We start from the raw sequence: 22,723 nt of genomic DNA on the forward strand, positions 1-22,723 counted from the left end.
TTGGTCGGACCCGGGGCGGGCCCGGCCAGTGGATGCGGCCTGGGGCAGGTAAGGATACGAGATTGGAAGAGAGAGAGAGAGAGAGAGGAGAGATCAGATGAGCGGAATGGGATTTGCTAGGTCTAGGTCTAGTTATTTGGGGGGAGACTCCACTTTGGATGCTCGTCTATTTTCGCTGTGTGATGGGGAGAGGATATGAGAAATGAGAAATGGTGATTGATTGATGGGTGCGTGCTTGATGTGAGAATGGCGACTACCTAGTAACTAACCTTAGGTACGTAGCCAAGCAGCCAAGGTGTATGGTCGTGGTAAATACACGAAAATGTGTGTATCATCCAAGTTATCAACATTAGAAACGTCTCGAAATGAAAAGGCGTCGGATCTTCATGTACCTACATACTTGCCTAGGTTAGGTAGGCTTACATGCTGTCTTTAGCGACGATATTACTAGTTCAGATGTAGTTATAGGATCTCAGTAGGTTTTACTGGACGAGAGCTCAAAATTCATCCATTTGAGATTTCAGAAAACTAGTCCCTCCCTCACTCACTGTTTGGTCTTGAATCTGCTGCGCTCTTATGGATAACTACCAACTTACTACCTTAGGTAGGCATGTCTCAAGCACCGAGTATCTAATCCCCGATGACTTTGAATTCCCTTACTTTATTATTCCTTTAGTTTTCTGCTTTGAGAGGCTTTCTGCCATGTAAGGCGGTTGAATCCCCTTGCCTGCCTCTACTTCTTTTTTTTTTTTTTTTTTTTTTTTACTCAAGGCTCTGGCTATGTAGGTATTTACCAATCATTGAGTAGACGATATAACACAGCGCGTTGCACGGTATGCACGGTATCACGGAAGACTGTACCTACCTGCCTGTCTGCCTACCTCCCTCGGCGGTACTCAGCTATAATCTCACCCGCACCAAGAGCCACCAGATAATTCGCATCATGGAATTGGCTTGCGCTAGATAAACAGTCAACCCTCAAGTTTCCACGCCAGCCTCCCGATTCAACCTTATTGCAAAGTTCGTCCGTCTACCTACCTACCTACCTACCTACCTAATTCCTGACAAAGACCTACCTAACCTAGGTAACATTATATTGTATAGTAAACACTAAATCTGAAGTGGGACCGTCGCAAAACTAAGAGGTGAGTGGCTTGCAGCAAAGCCAGAGAGACGGGGTTATGTCTGTCTGTCTGTCTGTCTGTCTCGTATGATTGATCGGCCTTGTTCCTCTCTCCCCCCCCCTTTACCTCCTCCTCCTCCTTACATACATACCTAGGCAAGTAAGCCTCGGTATCCATAAGATCTCGCGAGCTACGTACATACTGTAAGTAAGGCTTCTTCCTTTCATGTGCATGATCGCCGGCTACACACGACCGACCGACCGATTGTGAATTAGTTCCGAAAAAATAATCACTAGATAGGTAGATTGCCTGACCTAGCTAGCCTCGTCTTTCCTAGGTAGGTAACCTTGAAGCCTCAGCCCACAACTGTTCTCGTCGGTCATCGTGCGAGGATGATGTGATTACCTAGGTTAGGTAGGTACTAGACAGGTCGCTAAGACAAAATCTATTACCGTGTTACAAACGACATCTGATAACTTGGCAAGCAGAATGCTATCGATTTTATATGTGGCTCCATACCTATATGTAGTTATTGCAGTGGCCTGATTGAAAAGGTAAGGGGTAATTTGATCTCGTGTTTGTTTAACCTAGGTAGACGTCGAGTTTGGGATCTCTCAGAAGGCGATGTACTGCACATGGTACAGCGACATTTATCTTTGAGCCTCTGAATCCTTCGACAGCAGCTATTTACCTAGAAAATTTAGTGATGAAGATGTTCAGGCCTTCGTTTCCCCCTTTTAGGCGATGCATCATATCACCATCATTACTTAGTATTTGGGATGGTAATGTAGCAGTAGCTTTCAAATCGCCGGGTATCAAATCTAGTCAGGAACATCATAACCCCTTTTCCACAAGTCCTCTGGGCTTCCCTTCACAACATGTGCTTGAGTATTCTAGCCTTCCTCGGCGTCCATGCCATCGTGCCGCCTTTTCCCTCCAGCAGCTCTAGCAGTGTGACGTCCTTTCAACACCGAGCCCTTCTTGCCACGGTCATCCATTAGGGTTTTCATCTCATTCCGCGCATGACGTTGGGCTTCCTCGAGACGTGGTTTGAATACCATGACTTCCTCCTTATTCGTCTCATATTCGGTCAACTTTTTACCTAAGGCTGCCTCTATCCGCTGGTAGATCTCAAGATCGTACTGCGTTACTAGGCTCACTGCTTGACCGGCATTTCCCGCACGGGCTGTTCTGCCGACTCTGTGAATATAAGTCTTGCCTGATGTTTTGATTAGTATAATTCATCGCTATTAGGTGACATTTGAAATCAAAGAACTTACTATCTTGAGGTAAATCTAGGTTGAGCACAACGTCAACTTTGGGTATATCTAGACCTCGCGCAGCAACATCAGTTGCAACTAGGATATCCCGAGATCCTGACTTGAACTTGTTCAGAGCACCTAAACGTGCAGACTGAGATAATTGACCTATGCAAATGCAAGTTAGCATTTATAAAGAACATAAGCTGAAGCGCAAGTCGAAGGGATTTACGGATAACGCCTATAAAGAGTGTGAAACTGACCATGAAGAGGGATTGCCCCAAAGCCTAGGTATCGAAGTAGAATTGCGACTCTCTGAGTTTCGTAAACCGTCCGCGTGAATATGATAGCAGACCTCCCCGCGAACTCACTTGCTACAAGGAAAATCAAGTATACATCCTTGTGCATATGGGGAATAAAGAGATAGTACTGTTGTAGAGTTGAGACGGTTTGGTACTTGTTGCTGCTGATGCTAACGCGCAAGGGATCTCGTAGACTAGCTCTCTGCAGACTCTCGACTTTTGAGGACATGGTTGCGCTGAAGAGGAACGTTCGCCTCTCTCTTGGTAGGAATTTAAGTAGTTTATCAAGGATAGGGCCGAAGTCCATATCCAGTAGTCGATCAGCCTCATCAATGACCAAGTATTTGGTATTTGACAGTTTGAAGCCTTTTGTCTTCTCGAGATGATCTAGCAGGCGACCGGGGGTGGCTACGACGATATGTGGTTTCTTGGATAGAGCGATGGATTGAGGGATCATGTCCAAGCCACCGACAATGACAGTAGATCGTACTGATATGGAGGCTCCTAGGGCATCTACTGCTTGACCGATTTGTGATGCCAGCTCACGGGTTGGAGCTAGTATAAGGCCAAAGAAGGGCGAGGGCTTCTCGAGAAGTGCTTGAAGGATTGGTAATACGAAAGCGGCTGTCTTTCCACTACCAGTTTCGGCAAGGCCTATAAGATCCCTATTCTGGAGGGCAAGAGGGATGGATTGCGCCTGAATGGGTGTAGGATTTTTGTATCCGAGCGCAAGGCATGCTTCAACTAGAGGGTCGACGATACCCTATAAAGCACAATCGCATTAGAATTAGAATCAAAGAGAAAGAAAGATATGATTCTCACACACCAGTTCCTTAAATGTCTTCGGGGCGGCTTCGGCAACAGACTCTTCTACGGTTTCGGACTCGGGAGATTCGTTATGTTCATCGTCATGGCTCTCGTCGTGGTCCTCGGAAGGAGATAACTTTCTTCGCTTCACTGAAGACATTTTCGTAGGCTTTAAGTGTGTTTAAGATTGGATAGAAATGTGTTGTATATAAATCACAGTTGAGAATCAAGTTTAGAAGTTGGCAACGTATTAATCTGAAGATTTGTTGGAGGGAGGAAAAAAATTGAAATAATAATATCTAATTGGAAAGTTTAAAGGTTACATGCATCTAGGATGCATCCCACACTTGCGCTGCTGGAATAAATTGACCGCTTTCTACTTTTAGCTTATCTTATCCGTAGATCAGCCCCACATGTAGTACTGAGTACTTATAGACGCTGATTCGTTCCACTATTTCCCAAGTAACTACCTAGTACTGAGTACTTTAACTGAGCTGTGATTTATGGATGCATACTTTTTTTTCTGCCGGATACAACCAAGAAAAAAAGAAAAAAAAGAAAAGAATTGAAGATAGTTAGTTACCTTTTCATCGCAAAAAAAAGACCAAGACCTTAGACTACTACCAATTTCTTCAACATAAACAATACCTTGAAAATCACAGAATTGTTTCGCAATGGCCAAAAGTCGCACGAAGAAGCGCACCCATGTGGGTGCCAGTAACCCCAAGTTCAAAGCTCCTCCAGCTGGCCGCTCAGCTGTACAAGATCCCAAGAGCATGGTTATTCGCATCGGCGCCGGTGAAGTTGGATCTAGTGTTAGTCAATTGGCAAAAGATGTCCGTCAAGTTATGGAACCTGGAACCGCCAGTCGTCTGAAAGAACGTCGCGCGAATCGTCTAAGAGACTATGTCACTATGACTGGTCCTCTGGGCGTTACCCATCTCTTGCTATTCTCAAGATCCGACTCTGGCAATACGAACCTGCGCATAGCTACCACTCCTCGCGGTCCTACATTACACTTCAGAGTCGAGAAATACTCACTTTGCAAAGATATACGAAGAGCGCAAAGACATCCTTTGGGCGGAGGCAAGGAGTATACCACACCACCATTGTTAATCATGAACAACATCTCCACACCGGGCGCAGACGCCAACTCCAAGGTTCCCAAGCACCTCGAATCCCTCACTACTACCATATTTCAGTCACTATTCCCTCGTATCAACCCACAGACTACACCCTTGAAATCCATACGCAGAGTCTTGCTCCTAAATCGAGAGCCTGCAACAGAAGAGGATGATGGCTCGTTTGTCCTTAATTTCCGACATTATGCTATTGTCACCAAGGCTGCTGGAGTATCAAAACAACTCCGTAGACTCGATGCCGCCGAGAAACTGTTCAGTGCCAAGAACCGAAAAGGAGGCGTCCCCAATCTTGGAAAGCTGGAAGATATTTCCGAGTACATGATCGGCGGCGAGAATGGCGAGGGCTACGTAACCGACGGCACCAGCGGAAGCGAAGCAGATACAGATGCCGAAGTTGAAGTTCTAGAGGATGCGCCGCGCAGAGTACTCTCTAGCAAAGCACGCGCGGCTAAGCTTGAGAGCGGGGATAAGGGTATTGAGGTTGAAGAGAGGGTAGAGCGACGGCGCGTCAAGCTTGTCGAACTAGGACCTCGCATGAAACTACGCATGACCAAAGTAGAAGAGGGGTTATGTTCCGGAAAGACAATGTGGCACGAGCATATTCACAAGTCGAAGCAAGAGATAAAGGATCTCGAAAACCGATGGGAACAACGTAAACAGGAGAAGGATGCGAGGAGAAAAGAGCAGAAGGCCAACGTCGAGAAGAAACAGAAAGAGCGCGCGGCTAGTGGTGCCAAGAACAAAAAGGACGATGCTGCTGGTGAAGAAGAGGATGATGATGATATTGAGATGAACGGGAACAACAGTGACCTGTTCGAGGACATGATGGAGGATGACGATAATGAGATGGATAGTGAGGGTTTGGCTGGGGATGCGGAAGAAGCTCTCAATGCGCTTATGGGCGATGAGGAGTGGGAAGACGAAAGGGAAGAAATCGCGGGTTAGCCAAACCATCCATCTTGTTCATTTCGATGGGATTCCATACTTGATACCTGTTTAGAAAGTGCGGTGTCTGGCGTATTGCATCAATGCATTGTAATATGAGGTCTGTTGACGATCAAGCCACCTACATGTACATGTGCATGCTGACGAGTAGAATACAATACCTTGATGTATTATCAGGATGTGAAACTATATCGAAAGGAGCTTGTTTTTCGCTCTGTATTATGGGTGCTGAGGGCGTAGAATCTGTCCCACTTGCATCTTCTTAATAGCCCCTCTCCAGGGATACTCACCCCTTAGACTACATAGCCGTCCGCTCTACAGTTCGATGGCATTTAGAGGAATGCGATAGCTTTTGAAGGTTCATGCGCGTATATTTAAGACATACATTAATAACAACGCGAAGTCCCTTCACTATTATATTCTAGGGGCTACTTACGCGCTCTACTGGAATGTGCTACTAAATACTCAACTAGGGAGCCATGATCAAAATGAATACCCACCCCCCCCCCCCCAACCCAATTTTCCAATCGCGAACAGTTACTTAACCTAGTATACTCCCTCACTTTAGTAAAAAGCTCATATGCATATACCGACATGACCGTGGACATCTACTGGCTTGGCCTCATCGCCCTCATGCCCATCGTGGCTCTCGCCGCCGGCCACCAAGCCATCCTGCGACCATTCCGCCACGCCCCGAAGCCAGAGAAGCTAGTAACTCCGAAGCACGACGCGGACGCGGATGAGCTGCGCAAGACGTTTCTGCGCGTCTACTTGGTGGTTATGGGGTCGGAGTGGTTGCAGGTATGTTTTTGTGGGGTAAAGAAAAAAAAAAAGGGGGGGGGGGGGGGGGGGTTGCCTACTAAGGTATTGTTCAATGAATCCAGCTCACGGTTTCGCTGCTTAACCTAGGGCCCGTACATGTACTCCCTCTTCCGCGACGAGAAACGCCTCGACGAACGCACCGTCGCCGCCCTGTACATCACGACGTACGTCTCCGCGGCCATCTCCGCGCTCGTCACGGGGTACCTGGCCGACGTGTTCGGCAGACGCGCGGCGTGTCTGGCCTTCTGCGCGATCCACGCTCTCGCCTCCATCTCCGTCACGTTCGACGCGATGGCGGTTTTGGTAGCTGGCAGAGTGCTGGCGGGCGTGGCGCTGAATCTGCTCTGGACGGCGTTCGAGAGCTGGATGGTTACGGAGTATAACGCGCGCGGGCTGGATAGGAGCGGGGTATCGCTGAGCGCGATGTTTGGGGCGATGACGAAGTATAATTGTATCACGGCGATAGTTGCGGGGGTTTTGGGGCATTGCGTGGTCCTGGCTTTGGGATCGAAGTGCGATCCGTTCGTTCTTGGGGTGGTAATACTTGACCTGCTGGTGAAGTCCATGGCTGTCTGTGCTGACTTTTACATAGGGTTTAGATGCTTGTGCTGCGGCGCTGATGATCTGGACGTGGAATGAAAATACTGGAATTGGTGTTACCCCTGACGCGTATGCTTATAACAGCAGCTTACACGATGACACGACTGGCGATGATAATAAAGGGGCGATTGGATCATTGAAGGACATGAGGATATGGGTGCTCAGCTTTGCCTCATGCTGTTTCGAAGGAGCAATATTCATCTTCACGTTCTTCTGGCCCGGGACACTACAAGAAGCACATGATAGGGAGCACCCGGTCGATCACGATGCGACCCCCTACGGCGTGGTCTTCGCCACCTTCATGGCGTCCATGGTCCTCGGCGCAATACTGTTCGGCCTCTTGACACATAACCCCAGATCTCCTGGAATCAAACTGACTCAGACCCTCGGAGTCATGGCGCCAACACTCCTTCTTGGGATGGCACTTCTCATCAGCGCGTTCAGCTTCCTCATTGCCGCGTTCTCCAAGGCAGAACTTCGTTTGTTTCTCTCGTTCTTACTCCTCGAGGCTTGCAATGGCGTCTACGTCCCGAGTATGGCGTATCACCGGAGCATGATCGTCAAAGATTCTAGCCGGGCTTTGGTGTATGGGTTGATGAATATACCCCTATTTATCTTTGTTATTGTTGCGTTGGCTACTACTACTAGCGGTGATAGAGGTAAGCACGGCCATCTTTCTTGCTCTAGGAGAGGGAAGTGGACTAATAGAACTTGACACAGCGGAACATAGACAGACGGTCTTCTTATTGTTGGCCGAGTTGCTTTTGGCGGCGGCTGTTGCTGTTGCCGTGGGGCTTGGGATTCCGGGGTTCTGCTCACATTTATCACGCGTACCAGATAGTACCTTGGATGATATAGATTCGTCAAGGGAGGATGAGTTGAAAGTAGCTCATGTATGACAGATATAGAATGTAATTTAGGCCCATTCCCTACATACGTGGTTGACATCATGCTTGACGTTCATACTCATGTCAAAACATTTAAGATTATTGGTGACCGTAACTCGAACTTGCAATGAGTCATGACTTTTGAGTGAGAAGGTTAGCCACGAAGCCGATAGGGAGCCTAGGCATGTTTATGAGGAAATGCCTAGTTATGATCCGTGTGGGTGCGTCAACAGTTAACAAGTGACGACTAAGGGAGGGTGTGCCCCTTTTCTTCGTGCTGGCCAGTATCTGTACGTGCCTTGGCAGCCTGACAACCTCGACACCCGAAAAACTAGGCTGAAATTTATACGGTAAATGCTAACACCTGGTCAACAGTCTACCCACGTATCCTCCTACAGGTTATAGATTATAATTGCAGTAGAATTTTCAACCGACCCCACATGTTGGGTGACAAGAGGCGAGAGAAAGCCACCACCAGGAGGTCGTATGCTGGATGCGTCACTTTACTAAAATGCCAACTTGATAGTATGACCTTTTCAGAGGAGGTTTTCGCAGGTACTGGGTTCGAACCCAGTACCAAGCTTTTTTGCAATTCTCTTATATTTATTCCTTTCCATTTCGCTCCTCCATACTTACGAAACCTCCATTGGTGAAAATATGCTCACGCACATTTTGGGCAACATTTTTACTGCTTAGCACATAAGCACAAACTATTATAACTCGAAGTATTCCCACTGCTACGTACATTCAGCATGAAACTCGATAAGGTTGTTTGGTTTGGAATCATTCATCTAGCTGCTGCACTTGGTACATTGGCTTTGACCCTTCCAGCTTCTGGGTATGTGAGTTTCCTGGTTTACTGATGCATCTGCGTTCACATTCTTAACCTACCACAACCCTTCCACTATATGAAATACGCTACGAGAATATTGAAGCTGATAACCTAGTGTACAGCGACTGCGGCAGTACTTATGGCACGCATCGGGCTTGTGTGAAATACTGTCCCCAGAACGGCATTTGTCGCCAAAGCAGCATGGCTACCTGGACATGCTACTGTCATGAAAATTAAGACCTACTGGGAATACTACAAAGTAACGGCTTTGAGTTACGCTCATGCCCGTACTTGGATGATATTTGGTGTAGAGACTTAGGCATGGGAACGGTTGAGATTACCTAGGTAGATTTGTGTCCACGACAAACCTCAAATACCTACAATAACAACTCCTCCCAAACTCCGGTATCAACTATCATCAACTATTAAGACTGTACAAGAATGAGACTCTCCCTTGACATCAAGTCCCCTATTTTCTTTCATTAAGGCTTTCCATTTTCAACATCCATCCATCGACCCTTAAAAAAACGCCTCCTTATCGCTCCCCGAAGGCAACCCAACCAGCTCCGCAACGCCGCTTAACTCCTGCTCGTTCAGCTGGAAGTGCCCGTACATCTCCTGTGGCGTATTAGGGATGACGGGAAAGACGGCAGAGACGGGACTCCTGATTTGAACGACCAGGCCAGTCTGTTTCGCTGGCTCCCTACCCCTATCCCGTATGCCACTTATACTCCACAGCCACAGGCCGACAGCGATGCAGGTCATCGCCAAGGCCCCGGCCCCTATACCAATACCGATCTTTGCGCTCTCTGGAAATGGCGGTGTTATATTGGCGCTGATGTTCTCAAGCGTCTGGCTGGGAACAGACGTCGAACTTATAGATGGGGCTATCGACGTAACCGTTGACCAGGTTCGGGTTACCCAAACGTTCTGGTGTGTGTATCCTCTGCGTGGAGATAAAAACACCACTAGTTAGTAGGTAGAACATGTGTCAGAGCTTCTAGGCACCGGGGCAGCAATGATGGGTCAAGGCGTTTCCATCGTCAAGGCTTTGGGTGTAGACGATACCGGAGAAGACGGTGGTGCACTCGGGCAATGGCATAAACGTCGTGGTCAGGGGCCCCAAGTTCGCCATCACGTGTTAGGTCTGGGTACTATCATGGATATAGGTATTATTATAGTGAAAAGATCGCATCCGTGAACGATATGTAGGTTACACTCCGTCTCAAGCTACCCAGAACACGAGGAAGAGAACACAAGAGTAGGTAGAAAAGGTAAACGGTTCGTGCTGCATACTAAAGACCGAGAAGGCAGTGCTATTTGAATAGTTGCAAGACACGGAGCTGAAACCATTGGCACGTTGGCGTTGACCCTGCGTTCATCTACACCCAAACAGTTATGAGCCCTACCGCCCCCAACGCGACAACATCATCGTAGATGGCATACATATGAGCTTTCGCTTAGGAACACCTACCTTCCTAAGCACCTGACACGGACGTATGCTTGCGGCCGTGGGGTCCGAGTCTGCCTCTCTTAGAGGTAGTGGTATGGTCTTTGGCTTTATATTTCACTCTTAGAATCTAGCCCAAGTGTACGTAAGGTATGAAAATAACAGCCTTTTTAAAGCCCCTATTATGGTGGGAGACCATTCCAATTCCTTGCTAGTTTCGAAAAGGGGGCGTAGAAGGTCATAGATAGCTATTGTGACAAAGTTGTTTCTAGTTATGCCTTTTGGTCTGGTCTCATGATATGTTTTTGTTGCTGTACAACTGCAACCAAGAAGAAGAAAGATGAAAGGAAGAAAGCTTGCTTTATTCTAGACTACACTGGCGGAGTGCCAATGTATGGCTGACAGGCCTAGTGGGGCCATGAGCTTCAGGCACCTGCAACAGTTTTATGGTGTGTATAGTAGTATTTGGCGGTTTGTTAACTGATCGATCCTTATGAGTATGATGGAGAAGCGATATCATGGACATTACAAGTTTCACACGAGACTGAACAGTTAGTGGGCATGTGAATGAGCAAGAGAAGTATGATCGTGAATCTACTCCTAATATTATGCGCCTAGGTACATCGTACAAGTTCTTGGAGGGAGTAGCTTGTAGATACCGTGCTTTCGTCTGATAATGACATCCTGTGGTGTTTAGCTTCCACATCTTCTTCAGATCGCGGGCCTAGACTTTGTTGACATGTGCAGCTTTTAAATTATTTTAATTCAGACTGATATGTAGACAATATAGCTTCACGTGGGCGCGCATGTGAACGGCCTATTCTGGAAGGTGACAAGACAGACCCCTAGCTGCCTAATGTTAGGTACCTAGGTTAGCCTACCTCCATGTTACACCTGGACACACGTTAAAGACGGATGTCGGCGACTTTTCTGGTTGGTAAATGTCTGGTAAATGCAAGGAATCCTGGGGTTGAACCAAGTGCATAGTAGAGATAAGGCTGTTGGGTTCCAGAGCTGAAAGATTCGAACCCGCGTATAGTTATAGGTAACTAACCAGGAGAGGTAGATCTATTCCGCCTCGTTAGATAGGGAATGTGAATGAGGGGGTAATATATCCAGGCCGGATTGATCGGCCTTCTAGCGTCGGCTCCTTTGCAATTTGAGACTGGCCACTCAAGTGCGAATCTTGGAGTGGTTTCACGAAGGGATAAGATACCCTTGGGACTGTGAAACATACGTAGTAAAATTGCCGGTAGATTGTCATGATACAGCTCAATAGTTAAACGCCACACTGAGAAAGCTCTGGGCGCAATGTAGCTCTCCAATCGGATTAGCACCTATGATCAGCACCTAGGATTGAAGGGGAAAGCAGAAGAGAAGATATGGGGTTGGCTGGCGGGGCCGACACACATTCCCATTTTCCGTTTCGGGTACCTAGATCACAGTCGGGACCACCGTTGCTACCGTTGCTCGTTCAGCTCCGCGTACCTTGGGTCGTATCTTGTGAGTACGTTACCCCAGGTACTCATCAACCTACAGGCCTCACCTGAAGGAGTGGCCAATGGTAATTCGTGAAGGGCACCAGCTGTATGGTTCCTCTACATTTGTGTACCATTGTTGTGTGTAGCCTTGGATGAAGATGAAGACTGCCTACTTGTAGGCATTTATGTAATAAGTACGCACATTTGATTACTTCCTTCAACATAGTTTGTACCTACGCATGATATGAGTATGTATGTGTATGTATGTGAGATATCATAAGAACATCCACATGATTTGCTGATAGGTAGAAGCCGTATCGTGGGTACCTACAGCTACTTATCGAGCTTGGTGTATAGTAGTCGATCTTGTTGTGATCGTGTGGTCTTGGGAATAAATGCGCAGAGGAGATATTTGGAGTTATAAGAGACGATTCACTCTTGGCCAGACCAAGTGCGATGAAAGACGAAATGATAAGAGCAAGCAAGCAACTAAGGTTACTGAAGTATATCAAGGACAAGGACAAGTACTCAAGTGCTGCCTCGGTGCATTGCCCGGATGATTATCAACGGAGTACATGGCATATATAGATAATAGACCGAAGTAAGGTCGTCGCCGGCTGCTCCTATCAGTACGTACTAGGTACCTCGGTACTTGAAGGTATTTTAATCAATGATGTTCCAAGTTGTTTGTATTGATGTATAATCATGTATTGTACTACGTACTACTAGGTAGTAGTACCCATGGATGTATGTAACTTCAAGTATCCTGGCCACTTAGCGGGAAAACCGACAGGGGACTGAAGGGTGTCGGCATCATGCTAACAAGAAGGTTACATCAGGATTTCTGTTATCATGTTAGATTGTCCAATCAGAAAAATGGCTTTCGATTCTTAGCATGCACTAACACCAAAAGGCTCTTCTGTGCCGCCATTGATCCTGGGAATACCCGGTCCCGATAAATACATACCATGCAGTATCTATTACTATCTAATCATCTACTACTAGTTATCCGTACTAGTAGTACCCTCTGAACCTATTCCTATTCTTTCCAAGACTCTGGACTCTCATCTTTCATCTTTCAACTCCAGTCTCTCTTCTGTATTCTTATTCGTACACACAAGGATATTATTATTATGTATTTGAACTTCCATGGCTAAATCCGGTAGTTAGCTTGAAATACTAGTCCTTGATCACTTTCACTTCTTATCTCCAAAAACCTCGGACACTTTCCCGCTCTTGTCCGCTCTCGTCAGCTACCCGTGAATTGTGGCAACTGATAACTACTGGACTGGGCTGCTCGTCCGATCTTTGATTGACCACTCACAACCTGCCAAACCAAGATTTTCTGTGTATCATACTCTTTGTCTGCTCACGATACATATGTACTTACTTACGTAGTACTTATGTGTATCACTGTATCTACTATCTCCAGTAGGGCTATGTTAAATAGGTAACTTGGTCCCTAGATAAGTCGGCCTTCCCCTTCTAGAAGGCCTCTAAATATCCATCCATACATATCCATACGTACTAGGTATGTAGCTCTAGTCTCGACTAGGTACCATTTAGACTAGCTGGACCCTGCGATCACCCGTCTCGAGACGATTTGCCCACCGAGTTCTCATCTTGGAAAAGTATTAAATCCTTTGCCTCCCTCTAATCTGTTGTAACATTGCCCTCGTACCTGGTGAAGCTACCTAGATCTAGATTCGATCAACTGGTGGTTGTAGACCACATGTGGTCCCATTGACAATATAATCCCTCTTTCTTCCCTGGCCTTTTTGACCTTCCCCAACTTCCCTCTATGTCTTACTTGCCCGTCAAGCTCATCTGAACATATCGTGGGTTTATTAACTTTCCACCACCCCACATTTGGTGTTGGCCAAATAGGGACTAAATCCCACCGCGGCACGTCCTAAATTGACGCGAAAGAGTGGAAGGGAAAAGGAAAAGGAAAAATTCGAAAGGGAAAACCAATCGTGGCGATGAGCTCACCTGAGGTTAAAGGCCTCACCGGCCATAATTCTTCACCCCAAGAAGGCGTAGCTCAAAACCCCGATCCTGCCCTCGATCTCGCAAATGAGCATCATCATAGCCATCTACACCACGGGGCACTAACGTCAAACACCACCAAACACCCGGATGAGGTAGTATATTCTAATGCTTCGCCGGAAAAGAGCTTCGACAAACCACATGACTACGCCGCTGCTGAGAAAATGGTCACGGATGAAGAAAGTGGGAAGATTGGCCGCATTACTGCCGACGAGTCCGAGGAGAGAAGGGGGCCGACTGCTTATTACTACCGAAGATATAGAGCCTACGTCCACATATTCATCTGGGCTGTATTCACGGCGTAAGTCCATCCATGGATCTTAGCATCTAGATGGAATAGAAAAGTCGTGCGCAAAGTCGCAATGCTAACACTCTCTTATCCAGATGGTGGATTTTTGGGCTCGTTCGTTTTCGGCATGAGAAGAACTGGCTGATCCCGTTCCTGTTGTATCTGGGCATCACTCTTCGTCTCATCTTCCTCTGGATTCCCGTCAAATATGCCATGATGCCCGTCAAATTCGTCTGGCGCCATACTGCCTTCCGAGTCTATGAGATGATCCCCAAGCGACTCCACCAGCCTCTTGGCGCCCTGGTTGCCCTCGCCGTTTTCTTGATTGGCTCCATGGTTCCCGCGGAGTCTACTGATAACACTCGTGCTCGTCGCGCCCAAGCTTTGTTCGGGCTTTTGGTCATGATCGGCGCCATGACCGTAACGTCTAGAGATTGGAGGAAGATTCCCTGGCACACAGTTATTGGTAAGTGACCTACACTTCTTGTTGTGCACCGCCTACCACGTCCTTACGAGGGTTTTCGCATATCTGTCCGACCAACCAATTTTGGCTCGAGCTAATTCATTATTTTTCCTCAGTGGGAATGCTCTCGCAGTTTGTCGTTGCTGTCTTTGTTCTACGAACTCAAGCTGGATTTGACATCTTCAACTTCATCTCTTCGTTGGCTCGCGATTTGCTTGGGTTTGCCGGCCAAGGTGTCCAGTTCTTGACCGATGCGTCGGTGAACAGCTCAACTTGGTTCTTGGCTGTTGTCGTGCCGCCAATCATCTTCTTCGTCGCCTTTGTGGCCCTTTTGTTCCATGTTGGTCTCATTCAGTGGTTCATCGGCAAAATCGCCGTCTTCTTCTTCTGGAGTTTACGAGTATCCGGCGCCGAAGCCGTGGTTGCTGCTGCGACGCCTTTCATCGGACAAGGTGAATCAGCTATGTTGGTGCGCCCGTTCGTACCACACATGACCCTGGCTGAAATCCATCAAATCATGACGTGTGGTTTTGCCACCATTGCTGGCTCCGTCTTGGTGGCTTATACTGCGCTCGGATTGAATCCCCAGGCTCTTGTCTCTTCTTGTATCATGTCGATCCCGGCATCCCTGGCTATTTCCAAGATGCGATATCCTGAGACGGAGGAGACCCTGACATCTGGCCGCGTCGTAATTCCCGAGGACGAGGAACAGAAATCAGCCAACGCACTGCATGCTTTTGCCAACGGTGCTTGGCTCGGCTTGAAGATTGGCGCTATGATTATCGCCACTCTTCTCTGCATCATCGCCTTCGTCGGTCTGATTAACGGACTACTCACGTGGTGGGGTGGCTACTGGGGCATCAACGATCCTCCTTTGACCATCCAGTTCGTCCTCAGCTACTGCTTCTACCCTATTGCCTGGCTCCTCGGCGTGCCCAACGACGACCTTCTGCAGGTGGGAGAACTCATTGCGAGGAAGGTCATCATCAACGAATACGATGCTTTCAACGCCCTCAAGTCCGAAGCCCGCTATCAGTCTATGTCCGAACGGGCTCAGCTCATTGCTACCTATGCCTGCTGCGTAAGTTATAAGATTCCACCTTTCCCCGTGCCTGTATTTGATGATGATGATTTTGACACTTATATAGGGCTTCGGTAACATCGGTTCTCTCGGTACCCAAATCGGTGTCCTGTCCCAGATTGCCCCTGGCAGAGGTGGAGACGTGTCGAAAGTCGCGATCTCGGCTCTTGTTTCAGGCATCATCTCAACTCTGACATCGGCCAGTATCGCCGGTATGCTGTATACTGACTCAATAGGAGTTCCGTTTAGCACGACGACGGGATGATCGAAATGTGATGCGTCTCGTGATGAAGTTATAGAAGTTAAGTATCTACCTACCGAGGGATTATGTAGCGAGAAGCAGCGTATGAATAAAAGTAGATGTGCAATGATAGCAAAATATGCGTACCGAGTTGTGTGGCTGGTGATTTGTATGTTTAGTGCTATGTTGAAGGTATTCGCAGTTGACCTTCACCAAGTACTAACTACGCCCATGTCGCCACAATTATATCCTTGCTCACATATATAGGTACCTATCGATGTTAGAGAAATACCACCTAAACGATATGTATGTTTCTATGTAGGTACATGTGAGGTGCATATATTGGATATTCAATGTCGAGACTACATACATTGTAGGTATGCACACATGCATGCATATTGTCCATCAGCTGGTACCTAAGATACATGGCCTACAAACGGCTTCCCGGTATACCACGCGGGTGGCCGTCGCCTGCTAGGTTCCCCCCTAGATGAATATTCCTTCTTCAAACGACCACGAAATAGGGTAACTCTTCATATAAACTGTCCTCAGCTTGTCCTCCACCTCTCGAAGGTCCTTACTCTCATACCTAGAACTACACACTCCTCTGCTTCCTGACACCACCAACGCCATGCCGCTCTCACGATCTGACCCGTTTCTATTCCGGTGCGTCTCTAAGATCTGCACCATCGTTTTGATCATACGGTTTATTTACGAGATCTTTGTGTGCTCGTGGAAGATACTGCTTCTGCTGTCCTTGATCTTCTATTTACTTGACCACTTCACACTTAGCATCGGCCGACGAGAGTTCAACCACGAATATTTTAATCTCGTTTTAAAAGAATAGGGATTTCACTGGACCTCAATGCTCTCTTGTCAGCTCGGTTGTGCACCTGGGCAACTATCGTTACTTCGAGCTGGGAGAAGCCAGACTATGCGGCATGGCTCTCTCTCGCACGTATCCATTCTACTAGACTCGGGGTCGAGCTCGATGCCAACGCCAACGCATTCATCAGCATGCGGTACCTGTGTGTGCTCAAGCCATGGCAGCTTGCGAGGTTGGCCACCTTTTCTTGTGGCGAGAACCTCGTCTTATCGACGATCCTGAGCTGCCCCTCTATCTCACCGTCGACAACTTGGCCCTGAAAGGTGAGGAGGCCCATCATGAGGAGATGGTTGGTTGGAAACGGACAAGGCAAAATTACTACCTACCTAGAGCAGATACATGTACCTCCTCAACCCTCCTGATTTATTTTCTTCCTTTTATTACCTGAGTGAAAGTACCTGCTCCAAGTACAGGAGCTAACTTGTTTCATACATCTTTACACAACACTTAGATGTAAACTATGTTATCACGGACATTTGGGCGTAGTCCTGGGGGTTTTATGCCATGTATCTAGACATCACTTGTATGCAAAACGTCTTGCTAGCTATCTTGACCTTCTTTAGAGCGATAGTTGGCTTTCAATCGAGATCTGAGCGAGCCGTGTCTTATATCCCCAAGCTCCAGCTGAAGAGATCTATATATTACATACTTAGGAGTATCACTGATACCTACTAGATACCCCGCATGTCAACAGATTCCTACCCTAGGTAGGTATATCCTAACCCCAAACTTGATGTCATGATCTGATACGAGAGTGTCGAAGATAGCATCACCCATTCACCGGGGCATTGCCAAAGTCCTCCACAAATGTATCGCGGGGCTTGAAAACCAAGTACGGCCCATCGTGAGTGGACGTGAAGATGTCGTACAGGCGGAAGTCGCCTTCCTGGCTAACACCGACCTGACCAAGCTCTCCAGGCGCGGTCTCAAAGTCGAGATACCAAAGGATCTTGGCAAGGGACAAGCTGAGCTCCAGGTATGCCGTGGGCTTCCCGGCGCAGCCCCGGGACCCGACAGAGAAGGCGGCAAAGGCATCGTGCATTGCCTTCTTTTTTGCGGCCTTTTCGTCCGAGTCCCCGGCGATCAGCCACCGGCCCGGGTCGTACTTGAAGGGGTTGGGGAAGTACTCCTATGTCACGATACTCGTTAATCACGATTTTCGAAATTCAAATCCAAGAGTCCATATACACCCATTAAAGAGCAACCGAATAGTAGAGCGAGGAGTGGTACTGACCTCATTGTGATGTAGCGAATAAGTGTTCACGCCAACCTTTGTGCCCTTAGGAATGACATGGCCGTCGACCACGAAGGGCCCGCGCCCCTCCTCCTCTGGCGCTAAATGTCGCCAAAGCGTGCCAGGCGTCGGCGGAGACATCCTCAACGACTCGTCAATGCAAGCACGGAGGTACTGGCAGCCCGCAAGCCCTTTCCCGGAAATCTCTGCCCCTTTCCGGAATGCCGTACGGATTTCAGTCGCGAGCTTGGTGTAGCACTCCGAGTTCCGCGACAGGTAGAATAACGTGGCGCTTAGCGCTGTGGCCGTGGTGTCGCCGCCTAGCATGGTCGACTTAGGACCCATATGGATATGTAGGGGAACGTAAGAGAGGCTCACTAAGCTGACATACCTGCAACGATGAAGAAGAAAGCCTCGTACCAGAGATCGCCAAGGCGGAGGCCCTCGTCGTCTTTAGCGTTGACCGCGTCCGCGACGAAGGAGAACAAATCGCGCCTCGCCTTCGTGTCGTCCGCCATACGGCTTCGAATCATAGTTTCGATGAGCCGCGCCGTCTTCTCCCGCCCCTGGCGGAAGAGCAGGTTGATCCAGGTCTGCAGCTTGTGGCGCACGATGAAGGGGAACTGCATGTACACGTTCATGCGGTGGTTTCCGTGCGCGAGCTGCTCGGCGAGGAACTGGTTCTGCTCGTCGCGCTGCAGGTTCAGGGCGTACCCGAACGAGAGGAGGCCGACGATGTCGAAGCTTAGGTAGCTGCATCGGTCCTTCACGTTGATGGGCTGCTGTTTCTGGTGGTCGCGAGCGAGGCCTTGGATGAATATGTCGACCTGCTCTACCATGGTCGGCTCGAAGGAGCGCATGGAGGCTTCGGTGGTGGCTCGCCCGACGAGCTTGCGCTTGCGCCGATGCATGTCCCTGTCTAGTGAGTTCCATGTGCTGTGCGCGTTAGACTGCGACTGCGTGGCCAGGTAGATTGGCGGTTTCGTGACTCTCTCATTTTGATATATGTCTTTTATCCCATCAGTAGACGTTCATAAAATGAAATTTCTTCAGCTTTGAGTTAGGTACCTCGCAAAGCCGGGGCAGTGCTGAACACGAGCCTATCTGGTCCCAGCCGGAAAACAGGCCCTATCGTACATAGGTTAGGAATCCGCCTAGGAAGCTTAGCAAATATGGATGAATGTACGAACTAACCGTATTTCTGATGATTTCTCCATATCTCTAAGTGAATGTTTCGCTTCACTGCGAAGTAGCCCGCATATGCGTTGGTGAACTTGGCGATCAGCGGCCCTGGGTAGTTTCGCAATGGGTGTAAGAGTAGCTGGTAGCTGAGAGCTAGAACGACCTTGAATTATAATTAGCAATTACTTAACCTAGTACTTTACCTATGTATGTAAAGAACGGAGTCCATGGGATAATTACTGTAGATAAGAGGCCGTAGAGGACATATGTAGCAACCCCAGTTGACGTCGATAGATTAAGCAAACTCATCATATTGAGTAGTTCCTGGGTGGAAAAGGAACAAAACACTGTGAATGAAACGACTAGGTAGCGCAAGTAGCCAAATATTAGCGGCACTTGAAGGATGAGTTGATTGATGGATGTGACATGATTACCTTATGTAGTGAACACGACGATCGTCTTCGCATCGAAGCCAATCAGCGATGTGCATTCATCAGCTGTCTTTGTTGGTTTGTCATATGTATGGACCACCGTCCAAAGGGTGGTAGCTTTTTTTAATGCATGAAGGCCTGCATTTCAATGTTGGTGTTGGGAGTACAATTGGAATGTCAAATACTGCAATGACGAGTCGGCGATCGCGGCGGCACAGATTTCATTTTATATACCCCTTACCTCCGTGGACATCTATGGATACGTATGACTACGCCTCCAAGCTGTCATGTCATGCATGTCTAAGGCGTGCTCCTCACGGAGCTTAGGCACTGGGCACCTACGAGGTGGGTACCTGCCTAGGTTAGGTAGATAATATCCAATACCCTACGATACTACGCAGGTTTAGGTAATTCATGATACCTAGTTGGAGTTTATGAAATTTATACGGTCGAAAAGTTGATCGTAAAGAAAGGGCAAATAAAGCACCCCTTATTCTATAAAAAGAAAGGAAGGGGGCACTCCATAAAGAAGAATTGCCATTTTCGATTATCAAAGCATCTTAAATTCAACGCGATTGGCCGGGCGATCGTCGCTAGCTACATGTAGTTAGGCTTACCCGCTTTTATGAGTTACCTTCCAGTTGTAGTTATTGGCGAATGCTCTGAGAAGTTGTTGCCCAAGAACTATGATAAAAAAAGCAAGGGAGGGGGGTAGAAGGTAGGAAATGTTTCTTGTCAATGTAACTTCATAGTTAATTGCTAGAATTCCAATCATGAGCTAATCCGCATCCTTTCAACACTTCCAAGGTTTCCATGAAGATAACGTAGGTACTGCCCCTAACCCTAACCCTCTAACCTTAGGTGGGCAGCTTCGAGTTCTAGGGATGTTGACGGTTGTTCTAATCTTAGGGGACGTTGTTGGACAATTGGCTCTTGGCAGTGGTAAATTGAGTAGTTTAAAACATCGCCAATTCGTCGGTCTTGAGGGCATACTCAGGTTGTGTATACGGAGGATTGGAGTCGTGAGAGACTGGTATCCAGGGAACCATAGCAATAGTGTCATATTCTTCGTGATCGAGACTCTTTTGAGATAGGCTCGAATTGGACTGCTTGCGAGTTATACTAGATATGGAGTTTCTACTTGAGCCTCCCGGAGATGTAAATTTTCGAACAGGAGAGCCTGCCCAGAATCTCATTCTTGTAGCTAACTGTTGGATTTGAAGATGCCGAATTGTATTCAGCGCAGAGGGTCCGCATAAAACGATGAAGCCGCACGTCACTTCAGCCAAGCACCAGAGTGCCAGCCCGGAGAATGTGTAACTTGTGTCTCGAGAGTTATAGAATTCGAGAGAAGCAGCAAGTCGAAAGGCTGCTGCGACGCATGCACTGGGTCGGGCAAATTAGCACCATATCCGACAGACGAGCTAAGGGCAGTTGACCTACAGAATTCCAACGGCAAACAGAATAGATAAGCCTATCTTCTTTTTGCTACGCATTTGCAGACCCCATATCACCTTCTGTGGGAGCAGAAAAATCAACACGTCGAATATGAGGTTAACGGTGGACATTATAACAGCTATGCTCATTGTGTCAAGGCATTTTCCCGAGACCAAGGGGTTCCAGGTTTTTTCGAACGGAGAACAGGCTGTTAGTTCAAGAATGATCATGGATATATAGAACAAGGCGTGGATGGCCATGATTGACCAGCTGATCCAAAAGAAGAAATTGTGAGTTCCGGCTGGGACGAATATGGAGATCCACTCCAACAAAATAGCCGACTTAATAAGAATAAGAAGGCCGAAGTAGATAAGTAGTCCTTCGAAGTAAACCTTTCTCTTATTAGATCCGTACGTAACCGAAGTAGGTTGCCTAGATTTAGGAGAACTTACCTGGTTAACAGCAGGGAAGTCCTTCAGTTGTAGGTCCCACATGTGAATAAACCAGCCATAAGAATTCACAAGCTCGAAGAAGAGGTTGACAAATGTCACGTATAAGGCCTAGCCAAGTTTTCTGATTAGAAAGAAAAGCGTCATGTGTAAAAGTTGTGGGTACCTAAACATACAAATGCCAGAATCCCAAGTACTGCGATTTGTTAGACCCAAAGACATACAGATACATGTTCATGATAACTTACCATCAGGAACGGTTAGTTTCTTCAGTAGCAACCCGGAGTACACTCGTACAAGGACGCATATTGACGTTATAATAAGGACAAGAATGAGCACGGCTCGAACAAGAGCATTTTTATTCGGCGGGTTGCTAAAATTGGAAATGATATCGTCGGGAGGTGGAGATGCTGGTCCGTCGGACCATTTTCCTAAGGAATATTCTGGGTTCTCGTTTACGGGAGCCATTGCTGGTGATCATGTAGAGGTATGGTCAATGGATGATAAGAATCGCGGAGAAAGAATATTGGCAATCCGAATAGATAAGATGAGTTGGGCGTAAGGAACAACGAAGATCAATAGTTGAGAATGACACCGCTATTCTACTGGCATAATACACCATACATAGTATGAACAGCCGCACATCTTCCGCAGGGAATTCGGCGGCGCGTTCTGTTGTAATTGAGCCCGGGTAGCGCCCGTCCCATTACCGATATCCTCAAGAGTGTTGATTGCAAGCCGGAAAACTGCCGACAAAGAAGATGATGACGCCGAGATCAAATTCTTGGAAGCAAGCTAATACCTGGGTACGGTACCTACCACATATGATACAGAGTGGTTTAAACAACAAAATCTATCAATATAATTACCTTTGAAACTGCGCCGCTTAGTCACCAGTCCGCCGTGCCTTAAACATCCACAGTTATTAGGAAGATTTAGGTGAGGAGCGTGCCAAGAGAAAAAGGGGGCTGTCTCAAATGGGAGGTACCCATCGACTTCTCTGAGCCGACCAACAAAGGATGTTACGGGAACGGTAAGATGTTGCTTTCAAGGGTGTTACAAGAGCCGTCCTTTGAAAGGCTAAACGAACGGCCCTGAGCAAATGTTCCACCTATTCTCGTCTAGTCATATTCCTGAGGTGATTGATAGACTGACAGTGTCGTAAGATATTTGCCGCGAGCGGTGATATCGCGCGATCTGGCGTGTTATACAAGACGATGTCTCGCAACTTATATAAACTGCAGAGATAAGTATGTCGCATAAATTCTAAGCCGAGGTGTCCATGTCGACGCAGTCGCAGAGTTTTGGTGTTCAAACGAAGTTGCATCAT

The 22,723-nt window shown here is 47.6% G+C and overlaps 7 protein-coding genes across 7 annotated transcripts; 3 read left to right on the forward strand and 4 right to left on the reverse strand.

Moving 5' to 3' along the window:
* Positions 1-1,679: 1,679 nt before the first annotated feature.
* Positions 1,680-3,834, reverse strand: GGS25DRAFT_484395 (DEAD-domain-containing protein). Its single transcript, XM_049260452.1, has 4 exons — positions 3,512-3,834; positions 2,647-3,448; positions 2,405-2,551; positions 1,680-2,343 (listed from the first exon to the last, which is right to left on the reverse strand). Exons 1-4 carry the CDS (start codon positions 3,650-3,652, stop codon positions 2,018-2,020), a joined length of 1,416 nt encoding a protein of 471 aa, XP_049117333.1. The 5' UTR covers positions 3,653-3,834; the 3' UTR covers positions 1,680-2,017.
* Positions 3,835-4,038: 204 nt separating this feature from the next.
* GGS25DRAFT_484396 (ribosome biogenesis protein-like protein Ssf2) lies at positions 4,039-5,976 on the forward strand. The gene has a single exon (XM_049260453.1). The coding sequence runs from the start codon at positions 4,167-4,169 to the stop codon at positions 5,577-5,579; it is 1,413 nt and encodes a 470-aa protein (XP_049117334.1). The 5' UTR covers positions 4,039-4,166; the 3' UTR covers positions 5,580-5,976.
* A 501-nt stretch (positions 5,977-6,477) lies between these two features.
* GGS25DRAFT_484399 (MFS general substrate transporter) lies at positions 6,478-7,923 on the forward strand. Its single transcript, XM_049260454.1, has 3 exons — positions 6,478-6,938; positions 6,994-7,660; positions 7,722-7,923. The coding sequence occupies exons 1-3, from the start codon at positions 6,498-6,500 to the stop codon at positions 7,898-7,900; spliced, it is 1,287 nt and encodes a 428-aa protein (XP_049117335.1). The 5' UTR covers positions 6,478-6,497; the 3' UTR covers positions 7,901-7,923.
* Positions 7,924-9,239: 1,316 nt separating this feature from the next.
* GGS25DRAFT_520153 (uncharacterized protein) lies at positions 9,240-9,855 on the reverse strand (the record flags this gene model as incomplete). Its single annotated transcript, XM_049263846.1, has 2 exons — positions 9,240-9,607; positions 9,729-9,855. 2 exons carry the CDS (start codon positions 9,853-9,855, stop codon positions 9,240-9,242), a joined length of 495 nt encoding a protein of 164 aa, XP_049117336.1.
* A 3,359-nt stretch (positions 9,856-13,214) lies between these two features.
* GGS25DRAFT_212257 (H+/nucleoside cotransporter-like protein) lies at positions 13,215-16,107 on the forward strand. Its single transcript, XM_049256885.1, has 4 exons — positions 13,215-14,001; positions 14,085-14,455; positions 14,569-15,533; positions 15,601-16,107. Exons 1-4 carry the CDS (start codon positions 13,634-13,636, stop codon positions 15,796-15,798), a joined length of 1,902 nt encoding a protein of 633 aa, XP_049117337.1. The 5' UTR covers positions 13,215-13,633; the 3' UTR covers positions 15,799-16,107.
* Positions 16,108-17,047: 940 nt separating this feature from the next.
* GGS25DRAFT_484406 (cytochrome P450) lies at positions 17,048-19,925 on the reverse strand. Its single transcript, XM_049260455.1, has 6 exons — positions 19,317-19,925; positions 19,089-19,239; positions 18,963-19,022; positions 18,286-18,903; positions 17,895-18,214; positions 17,048-17,789 (listed from the first exon to the last, which is right to left on the reverse strand). Exons 1-6 carry the CDS (start codon positions 19,386-19,388, stop codon positions 17,430-17,432), a joined length of 1,581 nt encoding a protein of 526 aa, XP_049117338.1. The 5' UTR covers positions 19,389-19,925; the 3' UTR covers positions 17,048-17,429.
* A 91-nt stretch (positions 19,926-20,016) lies between these two features.
* Positions 20,017-22,357, reverse strand: GGS25DRAFT_484411 (uncharacterized protein). Its single transcript, XM_049260456.1, has 5 exons — positions 21,642-22,357; positions 21,570-21,589; positions 21,397-21,504; positions 20,951-21,336; positions 20,017-20,893 (listed from the first exon to the last, which is right to left on the reverse strand). The coding sequence occupies exons 1-5, from the start codon at positions 21,859-21,861 to the stop codon at positions 20,464-20,466; spliced, it is 1,164 nt and encodes a 387-aa protein (XP_049117339.1). The 5' UTR covers positions 21,862-22,357; the 3' UTR covers positions 20,017-20,463.
* Between the last annotated feature and the right edge of the window lie 366 nt (positions 22,358-22,723).

The sequence above is a fragment of the Hypoxylon fragiforme genome (assembly GCF_022984875.1).
Source record: "Hypoxylon fragiforme strain CBS 206.31 chromosome Unknown GGS25scaffold_4, whole genome shotgun sequence".
Taxonomy (NCBI): Eukaryota; Fungi; Ascomycota; class Sordariomycetes; order Xylariales; family Hypoxylaceae; genus Hypoxylon; species Hypoxylon fragiforme.

Coding starts and splice junctions, on each gene's coding strand:
- GGS25DRAFT_484411 (XM_049260456.1), bottom strand. CDS start 21,861: ATGGCTCCCGTAAACGAGAACCCAGAATATTCCTTAGGAAAATGGTCC. Junction 21,337..21,396: donor ACTTCCCTGCTGTTAACCAG/GTAAGTTCTCCT, acceptor AATAAGAGAAAG/GTTTACTTCGAAGGACTACT. Junction 20,894..20,950: donor CTGTTTGCCGTTGGAATTCT/GTAGGTCAACTG, acceptor TGCCCGACCCAG/TGCATGCGTCGCAGCAGCCT.
- GGS25DRAFT_484395 (XM_049260452.1), bottom strand. CDS start 3,652: ATGTCTTCAGTGAAGCGAAGAAAGTTATCTCCTTCCGAGGACCACGAC. Junction 2,552..2,646: donor TGGGGCAATCCCTCTTCATG/GTCAGTTTCACA, acceptor GCATTTGCATAG/GTCAATTATCTCAGTCTGCA. Junction 2,344..2,404: donor CCTAGATTTACCTCAAGATA/GTAAGTTCTTTG, acceptor TCAAAACATCAG/GCAAGACTTATATTCACAGA.
- GGS25DRAFT_484399 (XM_049260454.1), top strand. CDS start 6,498: ATGTACTCCCTCTTCCGCGACGAGAAACGCCTCGACGAACGCACCGTC. Junction 6,939..6,993: donor ATCCGTTCGTTCTTGGGGTG/GTAATACTTGAC, acceptor ACTTTTACATAG/GGTTTAGATGCTTGTGCTGC. Junction 7,661..7,721: donor TACTACTAGCGGTGATAGAG/GTAAGCACGGCC, acceptor AACTTGACACAG/CGGAACATAGACAGACGGTC.
- GGS25DRAFT_484406 (XM_049260455.1), bottom strand. CDS start 19,388: ATGATGAGTTTGCTTAATCTATCGACGTCAACTGGGGTTGCTACATAT. Junction 19,023..19,088: donor GAGAAATCATCAGAAATACG/GTTAGTTCGTAC, acceptor TATGTACGATAG/GGCCTGTTTTCCGGCTGGGA. Junction 17,790..17,894: donor ATTCGCTACATCACAATGAG/GTCAGTACCACT, acceptor ATCGTGACATAG/GAGTACTTCCCCAACCCCTT.
- GGS25DRAFT_484396 (XM_049260453.1), top strand. CDS start 4,167: ATGGCCAAAAGTCGCACGAAGAAGCGCACCCATGTGGGTGCCAGTAAC.
- GGS25DRAFT_212257 (XM_049256885.1), top strand. CDS start 13,634: ATGAGCTCACCTGAGGTTAAAGGCCTCACCGGCCATAATTCTTCACCC. Junction 14,002..14,084: donor ATCTGGGCTGTATTCACGGC/GTAAGTCCATCC, acceptor TCTCTTATCCAG/ATGGTGGATTTTTGGGCTCG. Junction 15,534..15,600: donor TTGCTACCTATGCCTGCTGC/GTAAGTTATAAG, acceptor ACACTTATATAG/GGCTTCGGTAACATCGGTTC.